Source organism: Centruroides vittatus, unplaced genomic scaffold (genome assembly GCF_030686945.1).
Source record: "Centruroides vittatus isolate TY-2023 unplaced genomic scaffold, ASM3068694v2 contig_854, whole genome shotgun sequence".
NCBI classification, from domain to species: Eukaryota; Metazoa; Arthropoda; class Arachnida; order Scorpiones; family Buthidae; genus Centruroides; species Centruroides vittatus.
The window spans coordinates 2,258,833-2,271,890 of NW_027122558.1; the positions used below are offsets into that span (position 1 = coordinate 2,258,833).

The 13,058-nt window shown below is 34.4% G+C and overlaps 1 protein-coding gene across 1 annotated transcript in view; it reads right to left on the reverse strand.

The window, feature by feature from the left end:
* The window catches only part of LOC136982589 (SID1 transmembrane family member 1-like), a 101,330-nt gene that overhangs the window by 26,413 nt on the left and 61,859 nt on the right, over positions 1-13,058 (reverse strand). Inside the window, exons 19-20 of the mRNA XM_067279122.1 lie at positions 10,829-10,905; positions 7,500-7,546 (exon numbers count right to left, since the gene is read on the reverse strand). Of these exons, the coding sequence (XP_067135223.1) occupies positions 7,500-7,546; positions 10,829-10,905 (124 nt within the window). The remainder of the gene's footprint in view (positions 1-7,499; positions 7,547-10,828; positions 10,906-13,058) is intronic.

A 13,058-nucleotide genomic window follows, 5' to 3' on the forward strand; every position in this document is an offset into this window, starting at 1 on the left:
TAGTCAGTAGTTCTGTGTGTTAGTAGAAACACGCAGAACATGTTTCTACTAACACGTTCTGCGTATGTTCAATATCAACTTTGCCAACCCAAACAATATTCACAGCAACATCAAGGAATCCATTAATCTTATTGCGACTGCCTGTAATGACTACATTCCCAGGTATATCAACACTCGTAAGCCAGTTTCCTGGTGGACCAATGATTTGAAAAATCTTCGCATGAACAATATCAGCTTAAGGAAAAGATTTCAAAATTGCCATACTGAGCCACTCCGTTCTAATTACAAAACTCAGTACCTTGAACATCTCCGTGACTATAAAACCAAGATCAAACAGGCTAAGCAGGACTCCTGGTCTAAGTTTTGTGCTGCTGCCGGCAAAAATCCTTGGGGCTTTCTTATCCGTTTTTTGTACTGATAAACTCAAACGCAGACAAATCTTGCGCTCTTCCCCCATAGGCGAAGACTTCTATCATGCGGTTCACAGGAAAATTGACCAATTCTGCCTCACTGACTCACAAGATAATGAATCCGACTATCATCGTCACATTCGTGCTGAGATTTCCACCGCCATCTTTACTATGGATACTCCTGCCTTCCAGCATAATGAGATTGACAGAGCTTTTACTAATCTTACCAATAAGAAGGCACTTGGCAACGATTCCATCTCTCCTGAGCTGGCCAAGCATCTGTGGAGCCTTCTGCCTACACATCTCACTAATATCTACAATACCTGCCTCCAGCATGGTATTTTTCCCAATTCTTGGAAGCATGCCATTATAGTGCCCATATCCAAACCTGGTAATCTGGAAGAAAGTTGGCCGATCTCTCTCTTGTCTGTCCTCGGCAAGGTGCTCGAGAGGCTAATCTCTAATAGGCTCCTGTGGCATCTTGAAAGAAAATTGAAGCTCCACAATGATCAATATGGCTTCCGTCCTCGGCACTCAGCGGCTGACGCCATTGAGAAAGTTATTACTTGCACAAATCAGTTGCTAAACAACCATAAATGTGTGTTGGCCATCAGCCTAGACATTGCCAAGGCATTCGACAGTGCCTGGTGGTCTTCAATTCTCCATAGCCTAAACCTGAAAGACTGCCTTGCTAACATCTACAAGCTCTTGACTGACTACTTAAACAACAGAACTGCTACTCTCCACTGTGGCAATCATACTATTCAGAGGAGGGTCGTCCGTGGTTGTCCTCAGGGCTCTGTCATCGACCCCCTCCTGTGGAATATAGTCTTTGATGATTTCCTTCTTCAGAGCTTCGGACAACATGCGATTGTTGCCTACACCGATGATGCTCTCATCCTGCTGGGGGGCCACACTAGAGCGGAACTCGAGGAGAAAGGCAATAAGATCCTGGATAGCATTTCGAACTGGGGAAACAATTTTAAGCTCAACTTTAATCCTTCCAAAACTTGCAGCATAATCTTCAACACTCCCGGGCCAGCCTAACCTATACAAGAGAGTACCCACCATCAAGATTGGTGGGCAGAGCATCAAAATCAAGAAAACTCAAGTACCTGGGTGTCATCCTTGACCACCTCTGGAATCCCCATATCTCTTACATCAGTGACCGCATTGGTAGGATTTTCAATGCCTTCGCCGGGATCGCCAAACGGCACTGGGGCCTCTCCACCGAGGCTCATAATGCCATCTACAATCAAATTTTTGTACCAATCATTTCCTATGTTTGTGGCAACTGGGGGCAGTGCACAAGATTCACATTAAATGTAAACTTACAGTGGCACAAAAAAGAGCTCTTCTTCACATTACCAGAGCCTACAGAACTATATCTAACGTCTCCCTGCAGGTCCTGGCCAAAAAGGCTCCCATTGACAAACTCATCACTATGTACTCCAAGGTCTGGCATTTAAAATGGGGCCGCAGTATCATCACTACCAATTCTCCAACACCCATGAGGATCTCGAGAAGAACGTCCCCTTCGCCCAGTCTAGGCACCTGGCTACTTCGACATATTTCCAGTTTAACATCTCTTATAAATCTGACCTAGACATATACACTGACGGTTCTAAAACCGATAACAATGTGGGCTGCGGCTTTGTGGTTTTTCGTGATAGCACTGAGATCGCCTCAAAACAATACCGTCTTGGCAAGCACTGCACCGTCTACCAGGCCGAGCTGCTTGCCATCAAGTTGGCTAGCATCCCTTTGGTCCAGCAAGCAGTACCACAATCAGAAGATTCGCATTATTACCGACAGTGCCTCAGCAATCACCCTTTTGAAGACTATAAACTTTCATCCTATTGCCAATGATATTTCAGACATTCTCAGCAGCTCCTCTTGCCACTATTACATCAATTGGACCAGGGCTCACCAAAGAGAATATAGCAATGAGAGAGCTGATGCTCTCGCTAAAGAAGCGTCAGGCAACAACAACCTTCCCATTACTTATAATAAAATTAACATTAATACCATCAAGGCAATTCTCTGGAAGGACCTTATCTCGGACTGGCAACAGGACTGGAACACCAACAACTCCAGCAGTATTACTCATGATTTCATCCCTAACCTTGAGGAGTTCTTTAAATACAGATGGTATACTCCCAGCCATACGACTACACAGATGTTCACTGGTCATGGCAGGTTCTTTGCCTACCTGGATTGTTTCAAAAATACTCATAGCCCCTTGTGCCCTATCTGCAACATCACTGACGGCAGCAGGCACTACATCCTTAGCTGTCCAATGCTGGAGCATGAAAGACTTAATCTCAGAATCCTCTGTGAGGCTCACAACTACAGATGGCCTCCCCCCAATCTCAACTGTCTGCTTAAGCTTGAAGACACTTATCACGCTCTCTTCAATCTTTTCCCTGCGTACCTCAGGAATACCCGTCCCAGGATTCTCCTAGTTTTATCGCTGGATTTCCCTGTGTCATCTTATGTTTTGTGTTTGTACTATATGTGCATCCATTGTGAGGCCATACAGATGCATTGCTCGCTCTTTGCTGCACTTGCTTTGTATATATTCTCCTGTATCTTTCATTTTTATTATTTTTACTACCATTTTATATTTTTACTACTTCTGTACATACGTGTTTTCCTTTGTATTTATTTTTCATGTATGTTTCATGTATTTTGTGTTATGTTATTGTATTTACGAGTTTGTTACTTGTACTGTATCCAATCTTTCTCTGACATTGTACTCATGCTTGTTTGTATTTTCTTGGTTATGTTATACGGCACCAGTTATGTACACAAAGGGTACATAACCAGTGCCCTATTTCTTGGTACCTTACAATAAAAATAAATGAAAAATGAAATGAAATGAGTGCCTTGAGTTGATGTTGCTGGCCGTGGGCACGGAGTTGTCCCCAGCCGGCGCAGTAATAGCCGTCAATGGTTATGTCTTTGGCTTATATATACTGGAAGAGGAGATCAGACCGAAGGTCCGGGTAGTGTAACTGGCAACGCGACCACATGGTAAGCGGAAGTTGCAGGTTTGAGTCCCGCTTCAGGCCAATTCTTTTCTTCCAGTTTAATCTAAATTTATTTAAATTATTATAATTATTAATTTTAATAAGAGATGGCGCCTAACTCCTACCTCAAGTGCCAAATTTATTTATAATCTTTAATTGTTTATAGCCCGATTATTTACGGCAGTTGATGATGTAATAAAAATGGATGCATTTTTTTGTGTATTTTATCTATGTTATTTTATTATATTATATCATTATTGTTTTAGTTCATTTTTATATTTTGTTTTATTATTTTATGATTTACTTGTTAATTTATCTAATATTTTTGTTTTAAATTTAAATGTAAAAAATGTTCAGATGTTCTGTCATTTAAATGTTAAGTTTTTAAAAATACGTTTGAATTTCGGTTACACTTGAAGATGGCCTGTTGTATTACATTGAAAACGTTAGTGTTTTGATTAATAAACATATCTCAGCAAAAAAGGTGTATTGATAGTTTATTAAATGTTTAAAACTGAGCTGGCTATTTATTTAGTTATATATGTCACAAAATACATGCATTTGTAAAGCAGCATTTAACATTGTACTTCAAACCAAATAATATGTTAAGTAACCATTTAAAAAAAGAGAATTTTACAAAATATAAAATACAATCTAATTCATGGAGGGCCCTAGAACCTGTAGATCACCACTTAAAACAGAAGAAAACATTTGTTATCATTTTATTTCTTGTATTTTCACTGGTTTATTGGTATCTATGTCTAGCTGAGGTTATTTATATTAATTTATACCAGTAGTTTTGTAGAAATTGTATTAATATGGCTATGCTGGCCAAATCCTATAGAAAAGCTGTTGTAAAATTATGCAGAATATCTTCAAAACTGGAGTTTGTCATTAATTGCTGTTCACTTGAATTATTCCCTGCTTTAATTTACAGGATATGCTTACCACCTGAATTTTCCACTTTGCATCCAGTAGTCAGAAGCTTATGCTTAAGGAGAGAAATAAGGTTGGCTAAGAGAAGAAGATATGCCTTACTGAACATCATAATTCGTTTGGAGAATTATTTCTACAACCAGGATCCAAAATTTCTGTTTAGGATCAATGCCAGCATTGTCTCATTGGCAGACTCTATTACAAGAAGACTCAAAAAACAATATAAGAAAATAGAATGGCTTTCCACTTTCCAACTCCATAACAAACATCGAACACAAAGTACTCTTATTTGTTGGGACAACAGTCTCCTCCAATGCTTATTAACACAATTAAGTTAGAACCTTCATTTGCTCCTCCTCCATTACATGATCTTAACAAGATTATACCAGATGTCAAAAACCTTATCAATGATCTGAACCAGACCCAAAAGGAATACTTGCATTGAAAGACTTTCTTTGCTATATCTAACCACGAAGACAGTGTACATAAAGATACAAAGGTATGGAAGGCCATACACAAATCAAGGATCTAGATGAGAGTTAACAGTATAATACCATCAGAATGGACAAATCCCAAAACATTGTACTAATAAAATGGGAAACCTACAAAAATGGCATACTAGAGTACATCAACAACATTGAATGCACTAGGGCCCCAATGGCTACTTGGAGAAAATACAAACAAGGTACAAATTTAAGGTATTATTATGCTATAATTAATGCTAAATAAATATGCTATAATTAATTATAGAATAGTAATAGCCTGATTAATTAAGGTAAGAGTTTGTATTAGTATCAATACATCAGGCTTTGGAATGTTCATATATATAAACATACACAAGCAAGGGTTAAATGTCTTGTTAACTCTCCCTTAGCTAAAGTACTCAAATTATCTAAGGCCATAGTCTCAGCACCATCTTCACCATGCATATTCACTTTTGCCAAGCTCCATAAAACTGGTAAACAGCTATGCCTGGTAGTGAATAAATCTAGATCTCCATCTATTCTTATGGAGTAAATACTCAACTCTTTTATAGCCATCAACATGAAAGACTATCTGAAAATGGAATGATCTGCAGAATAAAAAAACCTTGACAACATGGATAGCATCTACTTCATGGTATGTGACTTTGAGTCCATGTTTCCTTCCATTCATATAGTGTCATGTTTTGTGAATTGCATGACTTCCTCATTCATAACATTGAGGATTCTTCAGTGCATATTTCTGACATATTGGAGTTAGTCTACCTCTATGAAGGTGTTACTTTCCTCTAGGAAAGAGCCCCATCCCACAGCATTCCTGAAATGGGACTACCTATGGGTAGTCCCATTTCAGAAATGCTGTGTGAATTAGTGGTAAAATACCTCAAACAATACATCTTGCCATGTGTTAACAATGACATCATGTTGTATGCAAGATATGTAGATGACATTTTAATTATTTGGAAAAGAAAGCCAGACCTGTTGACATAAGAACTTCCAATAAAAACACATACAGCCTCTCTTTAAGAGTAGAGCAAGAAAACTGCATCTAAGTATACTTTCTTGACATAGGCATTACATTATAGCGTGGGCAATTGATAATGAAGGTGTTTCATAAAAATTCATGTGTGCCGCTCTTCATCCACACATGATCCTTTCAATTATAAGATCTCCGCTTTTGGGGCCCTTATAAGAAAGGCTGACCATTGTCCCCTTAAGAAGGGGTGACCCATTGTCTGACAGCAAGGGATAGGAAAGTAGAACTTGATTGCATTTCAAATATATAGTCAGGCAATACCCTGAGTGCTTAATTAACACTCTTATTTCACAGTAAAAACATCCCATGGAGCTCTTACAATCAGAAGACAGTTCATTTTTAGTCGTTACATATAATAAGGTGTCAGCTAATATCTACAGGAAAATATCCTGCTACACGAATGATAGGACTGCTTACAGGCAATCTCCTATGATTTTTTTGAGTATCAGAAATGATAAGCACCCATTTGAGAGGAGCTGCCAAGTTGGGGTCTATACTATCTAGGGTTTCTCATTTCTTCGTCCTTTGCTTGTCACGGGATTGAGAAAAAAATTATCTGTTTTCCAGGATATAATTAATTATTTTTAAGATATAAAATAAATCTTGAAATCAAATGATATAATTATTTTTGTATTTTTGTATAATGTATTTTTTGATTCCTGATGTAAACAGCCACATTTCTTCCAAATGACAAAGCCAATCAAGCAAGAATATCATCCAATATGCCATAGTCTCAGCACCATTGTTTGCATGCATTCAAATCTTGGGTCTTAAGCTCTTGAACATCTTTATAAGTCAAGTTTATAAGAATAGAAGTGAAGATCCTGTAGCAAAATTATCTCAAATGAGCAATCTGAAATTTGCAAAGCTACACTCTCACTAAACAGATAAAAAATTCTATTTGATTGTATTATCACTGTCCTTTCATTAGGCAGAAACATTGAATCTAAATGAATGGACCCACTTTGTTGGTCCATTCATTTGAACAAATGGCGTGAGTAACTGGTATGTTTCCATGACCACCAAGTGTTGTTCAAGTGAGCGCTGCATAGCAGCTGTGCAATTGTTATTTTCAAAATAAGTCTCTACCACAAAGGTGTGTTATTCTACAGCCCACCATTCTGTGCTGAATAAAATGGCAGCTCAATGACAACAGAGTTATATAGTCATCCGGCACATAATGTTGCTAATGTCACCATAATTTGCATTTCAATATATGCTACGAGCACAGCTGCATCCCAAACATAGCATATATAATATTTCATTATGCAAAACACAAATTATTTAAATTTGTAATACACATTTAAATTTAAATAAGTTATCATAAAAACAAGTAATCTGTGTGAAATTATTTTACAATTGGTATTTGTTAAAATAAAATTATAGTTGTGTATATTTTGACATAGCTATATATTTTTTGTATATTATGCAAATAGTACAGCAGAAATGAATGTATTTTACATTTTGAAACTGCAAGTCTTAAAAATATAAATATATATATATTTTTATGTATATAACTGTTTTATATTATATAAAATCTGAATAGATTTACAATAGCTGGTAATAAAACTATAAGGAATTTAAATTTAAAAAAAATACTTACCATGACCAATTGATAAAATTTGCTATGATCAGAAGCACCAATCGATCCTTTAAAAGTATTTTTAATAAACAATTGTCAATAAATAAAAACTAATAAAGTTTAAAATAATTATATAACAACAAATGAAATAAACACTATTAAATTATAAATAGTAAAAGTATTATAGGTAAAGTAAAATATCCAGTTCTACCAACTTCAAAATTTGAGAATTTTTAAATTTTTAAATAAAATTATCCAGTGGAAAATTTTTGTCTATTCAGAATGCAAATTTTGTTGTGTTTTTAACATGAACAAATCACAACTCTTAAAGAACTTTTACATCCGCCAACAAAACGTTTAATAAATCATCCAACAAAAGCTTTTGATCTTACCCAAGGTCTGCTTCAGGTTAGAGAACAATCAAATTCCAAAATCAGAATGCTTAGAATAGAACGTTTTTAAACATTAAATTTAAAACAATCAAAGCATATAAAACAAACAGACTTAATGGTTGCAAATATGTAAATTTAACATATACATAAAAGGCAACCCACGTGTATTTATTATTTGAGGGTCCAGCATAACAGTAAGGCCCTAGAAATATACATGGCGGCCTGATGGGCAAATGTGTCAACTTTAAAAACGGTAACACATTATCATATTCCTGGCATTACTCATGTGAGGAACGCTAACGCACATTGAATTTATATTATTTACTGTCATGTTGGACCCTGAAATAATAAATACACATGGTTTGCCTTATATATATATATATATATATATATATATTAAATTCACGTATTTGCAATCATTAAGTCTCTGTTTGTTTTATGTTCTGAATGTTTTAAATTTACAGTTTAAAAATGTTGTATTCTATAAGCATTCTGATTTTGGAATTTAATTGTTCTCTAACCCAAAGCAGACCTTGGGTGAGGTCAAAAGTGTTCATTGGATGATTTATTAAATGTTTTGTTACCGGATGTAAAAGTTCTTTAAAAGTTGTCATTAGTACTGGTAATTAAGTTAGAAGATATCTTTACATGAACAAATCATGTACACAACAATTTAAGTACACAACTTTAATAAAAAATAGTTTTGGCTGATTTCAAATAATAAATTGAAATTTTTAAAAATATTTTCGATATCAAATTTAGAAAACGTAACATTTTCATTTAAATAAAGATATAATATTTAGTGTGTTATTATACTGTATTTAATATTTATTATGTGAGATATCTAAAATAAACTGACTAGTAAAAAAGTATGATTTTGATAATGATTATTAGGAAAGCAAAGATACACACTATGTTTGATAGTATAGTTTATAGGAAGTGAAAAATGTAAATATAAAAAGAATTAAACTTTCTTTTTAACAGATGAAAGATCTCAACATACACGAAGAACTTCCTTACAAAGTTAGGATGATTAATATGAAGAAAAAACAAACAACAAACAATGAAATGTTATGGCTAATGCTACCTTTATCCAAAATTTTGGTTAAAGTTATTAACAATCTATTCACTTTGAATTTTAACTGTATAAAGCACACTCTATTCAAGTCACAAGTATATAAAGCATTATCCAAAAATGGATGGAAAAAAAAAGAACAAAATTTAAAACTTTCTTTTCAAATAAAGCTGTTTCTTAGATTCTGAAATGAAGGCACATATCACGGTAGTTGCCTAGATTTTGACTTGTGAAATTCAACATTTTTCACATTCTTGTTGTACTGGTTGTGCTGGTTTATTCTCTCTCTTTAATGCTTTACATTGATTGCAATATGTACATCCAGAAGACACATCAAGGAATCAGACAATCAGTTTTAATGAACTGCATCTTGAATTCTGTTAAAAGTGCATACAACTTTCTCTTTTTAACCTTTGGCATATTTTTATTGTAAACAATGAGTTCTGGTTCAGACTGGTACAACACTAACACAACCACAGCAATATATTATTCATTAAAACAAGAAATAACCACCGTTTAATGCCGATAGACTAACACAACCAACTATGTAGATCAACTATCCATCACAGAATCCAAGGTCAGAATGAAATGCTGTTTTGTTGTTCGGTCACGAATTGATTATGTTGCACCACTTGATTCAATGATGAAGAAAGAACGTTTGCACCAGTTTTCTTATATTTTTATTTACAATATATGTACCGATACATTGTTTGCTACACTTCAGTATTGAACTGTATGATTGAAAGTCTGTTATATTTGTGTTAGCCGCACGTTAGGAAGTCTGTCTTCAGTAGTTGCTAGTCAGAGAGAGAGTAAGTAGTTGATAGTTCACTTTTTGGCTCCTTTTTTGCTTGCGCCCTCTATTGGCCTGAATTGGCACATTGCCGATGGGCACCACACACTTTTTCTGAGCCTTGTTTATATACTGGGTGCTGACCTCAGAGAACTGGCAAATAGAGTGCTATTGTTAAGTATATACCTTGGATATTTCTATTCAACAGGTTACCTAAAGTCTAACATACACTTCTGGCAAAGCTTATTAAAAAGAAAAGAAAAGCAATAGTATCTTCAGACAACATCTTTATCTGGCCAATCTCTGCTTCAGAATATGGTTCAATTCTAAAAAATTATACAAACAACTCTCAAAGATTCATGTCATCATTTCTAACAGTGTACAAGTAAGAAAAGAAAAGACAGACAAAAAATTTCTACTGCTTGGACAATTCTCCAACAAAAACGCTAAGTCACCGATGAAGATTAATTACAATGATGCACTCGGAACCGATTATGGCGTGATGATAAAACAATGAAAACAAATGTTTTCGAACCCCTTCTGGGCTCTGCATCAGGTTCTTAACCATTCCTAGAAGGTTATTTGATAACAAATTAACATTTAAATAAAAGTTCAATTATAAGTTAAATTCAAAAAAATTTTACAAAAAACCAATTACAGTGTGATAATAAAACAGGACGTTTTTGTTGTTTTATTATCACACTGTAATTGGTTCCAAGTGTGTCATTATCATTAATTCGGTGTGATGAGTAGTTATTTACTCTGAAGATTAATTACCATAACTACTGTGGCACTAAGGTTCCGACAAAGATACGTCAAATTCTAGAGCAAGATCCTAAGTATTTTCCTACAGTAACATATGCCAATTAATTTCACAGGTTATGACTGCAGCTTGGAACTGTCAACAATCAAATCTATGTACTGTATTACAAGTTGCTTCAATTTCTGAAACTTATACAGCACAACTTTTTTGAAAACTTAAAAATTATTATTATTCATATTAAACATTTAACAATATGATTACTTTTCTGAAATTGAAGTTATGTTTTTAATTTATTTGTATATTTGAATAAAAAAATAAAAATCATACCATGTACATTGGCCGTGTAAAGTGCGTAATAAGATCGTTACGTAAAGTTAAATACATCCTTTTGAAAATTCCAAAATCTATTAAAAAAATAATAAATTATATAAAAAAATATCAAATTCAAAAAAACCAAGTAAACTATCGAAGGTTAAAGGCTAATTTTAATAATCATAAAGTAATTTGCCTAGAATTAGGCAGTTATGCTGCCATCTCTTGAAAAATTTAATAATCATAAATAAATTTTTAATTTTAATTTGTAAATTACTGGAAGAAAACAATTGGCCTAGAGTGGAATTCAAACCTGCAATTCCTGCATACTGTGCAGATGCATCACCAATTACAATATCCTCTGTCCTTGGCAGTTTGTTTGGTTTTGATTAAAAATTGGGTAAATTTTGAATCTTTATGCAGGTTGATTCACTTGTGGCATTCTGTGGTGCCATCTTGGTGGAGCAGAGGCAAATTGCTTGGAGTTGTTATATGAGACTCGTGGCATTCAGTAGTTTTTCTCCAAAACCATTGGAGATAGGAAAATGTGACTAATTACCAAGTTTACAATGCAGACTGGGATAATTTTGGTAATCTTGGATGACCTTAAAAATTGACAACTTTTGACAAACTAGGTTTTTTTTTAAATTGTAAGGGCATTTTGAGCCATTATATGAATTGTATGCAACGAAATAAGCACTTTTACAATAGGTCAAATTTTCTATAACAAGATATTGGCCAGTTTCTGCTAAAAATCAGATTTCTGTTTTCCCCAAAAGTTTCTAGTTTGGGAACAATGATTATCTGTTTAATTATCAAAAAGCTTTACATCACAGAAAAATGATAGTAATGAAAGTACATTTCTAAATTTATTCAAATTAGATGTTGACAATGTCTACCCTCTTGGCATATACAGACCTGTAATACATTTCTTAACTCAGGTCTACTAATATTACAAAAACTTTCCAAAATTCTAATTTCCATATTTTCGATAGAAAAAGACTGAAAATAAACCATTTCCTTCATTTGTCCCTATAAAGACTGACATAAAGATTTGCAGCTTGTAAATAATTTTGGTGACATGAGGTGAGATTTCAAAGCTTGAGTGTTTTGTTGGGGCCATGAAAAACAAAATGTGACATAGAGATTTACCTTAACAAAAAAAACAGTAATTTAATATGCCCAAGTGTACAAACGTTCTCACGAGACCCAAGCTATCAGTCACTTTCAGTGAGACAATACTCGGCTTGCGACTGCACCGACACCGGCATGTACAATTAAAACTAATTACAATAAAATTACTGCAGACCTAATTCTAGTAATTGGAAATGATACAAGTAATAATAAGTTCAATACAACAAATTTTATAATTACAAAATTAAGCAGACAAAAAACACTTCTTGCCAGCAGGAGGCATAATACACTCAGCTCCAGTGTCCATCACCTTCAAGAACATTCTTCACTGGACCTCTTCATCTGGACTCCTTCGAAAGTTAGATCTTCAGTCACTCCCCCTTCAACAAAATGTCAGGGTATCTTCAAAAGCTCCTGAATGCCTTCTTCCTAAAGTTCTTTCCACTTCTATTCTGATCTGTTTCTCAGCAAAAAGTGAAGTTTGTCGCATCATCACTCTCCCCAGGCCAACTTCATTGTACTCGCCAAACCAGTCTCTCCTCAGTAAGCATTTGCCACAACTTTGTACAACAAAAGAACTGGTTTGGACAAGTGTACAAAAATTGGATAAAGATGAACAAGGGATAAAAGTGTTGGCAGAAAAGACAAAGAAAACAATATGGCAGACTGCCACAATGCACCTAAAAGCCATCAGCATATCAAATGCTTCTTCATTTGAATAACTCATTTTAATGAAAATACAGGAAACAAGTAAATACACAAAAATGAAAAGATTACATCAAAAAAGGTGTAATAACAAACTGGAATGAGACTAAGCTTTTGAAAATAATTTCTGACAAATCTAAACTCAAAACATTGGAGGCCATAGAAATCTACAAGCAAGAACAAATATTAGGTAGCGTTAACAGTAAACACAGATTTAGTCTTCCGTAGGCCAGAGAAGACTTACTAAATGTATATAAAATATAAGGACAAGGAAGTGGATGCATTGTAATATATTTATTTTATACATTGTTTTTAATTCAATCCAATTTTTGAATTTTATAAAAAAAATTTTTGAAGCTATTTTATAACCTTTCTGAATACTTTGGAGCTAATTTCATTGGATTCA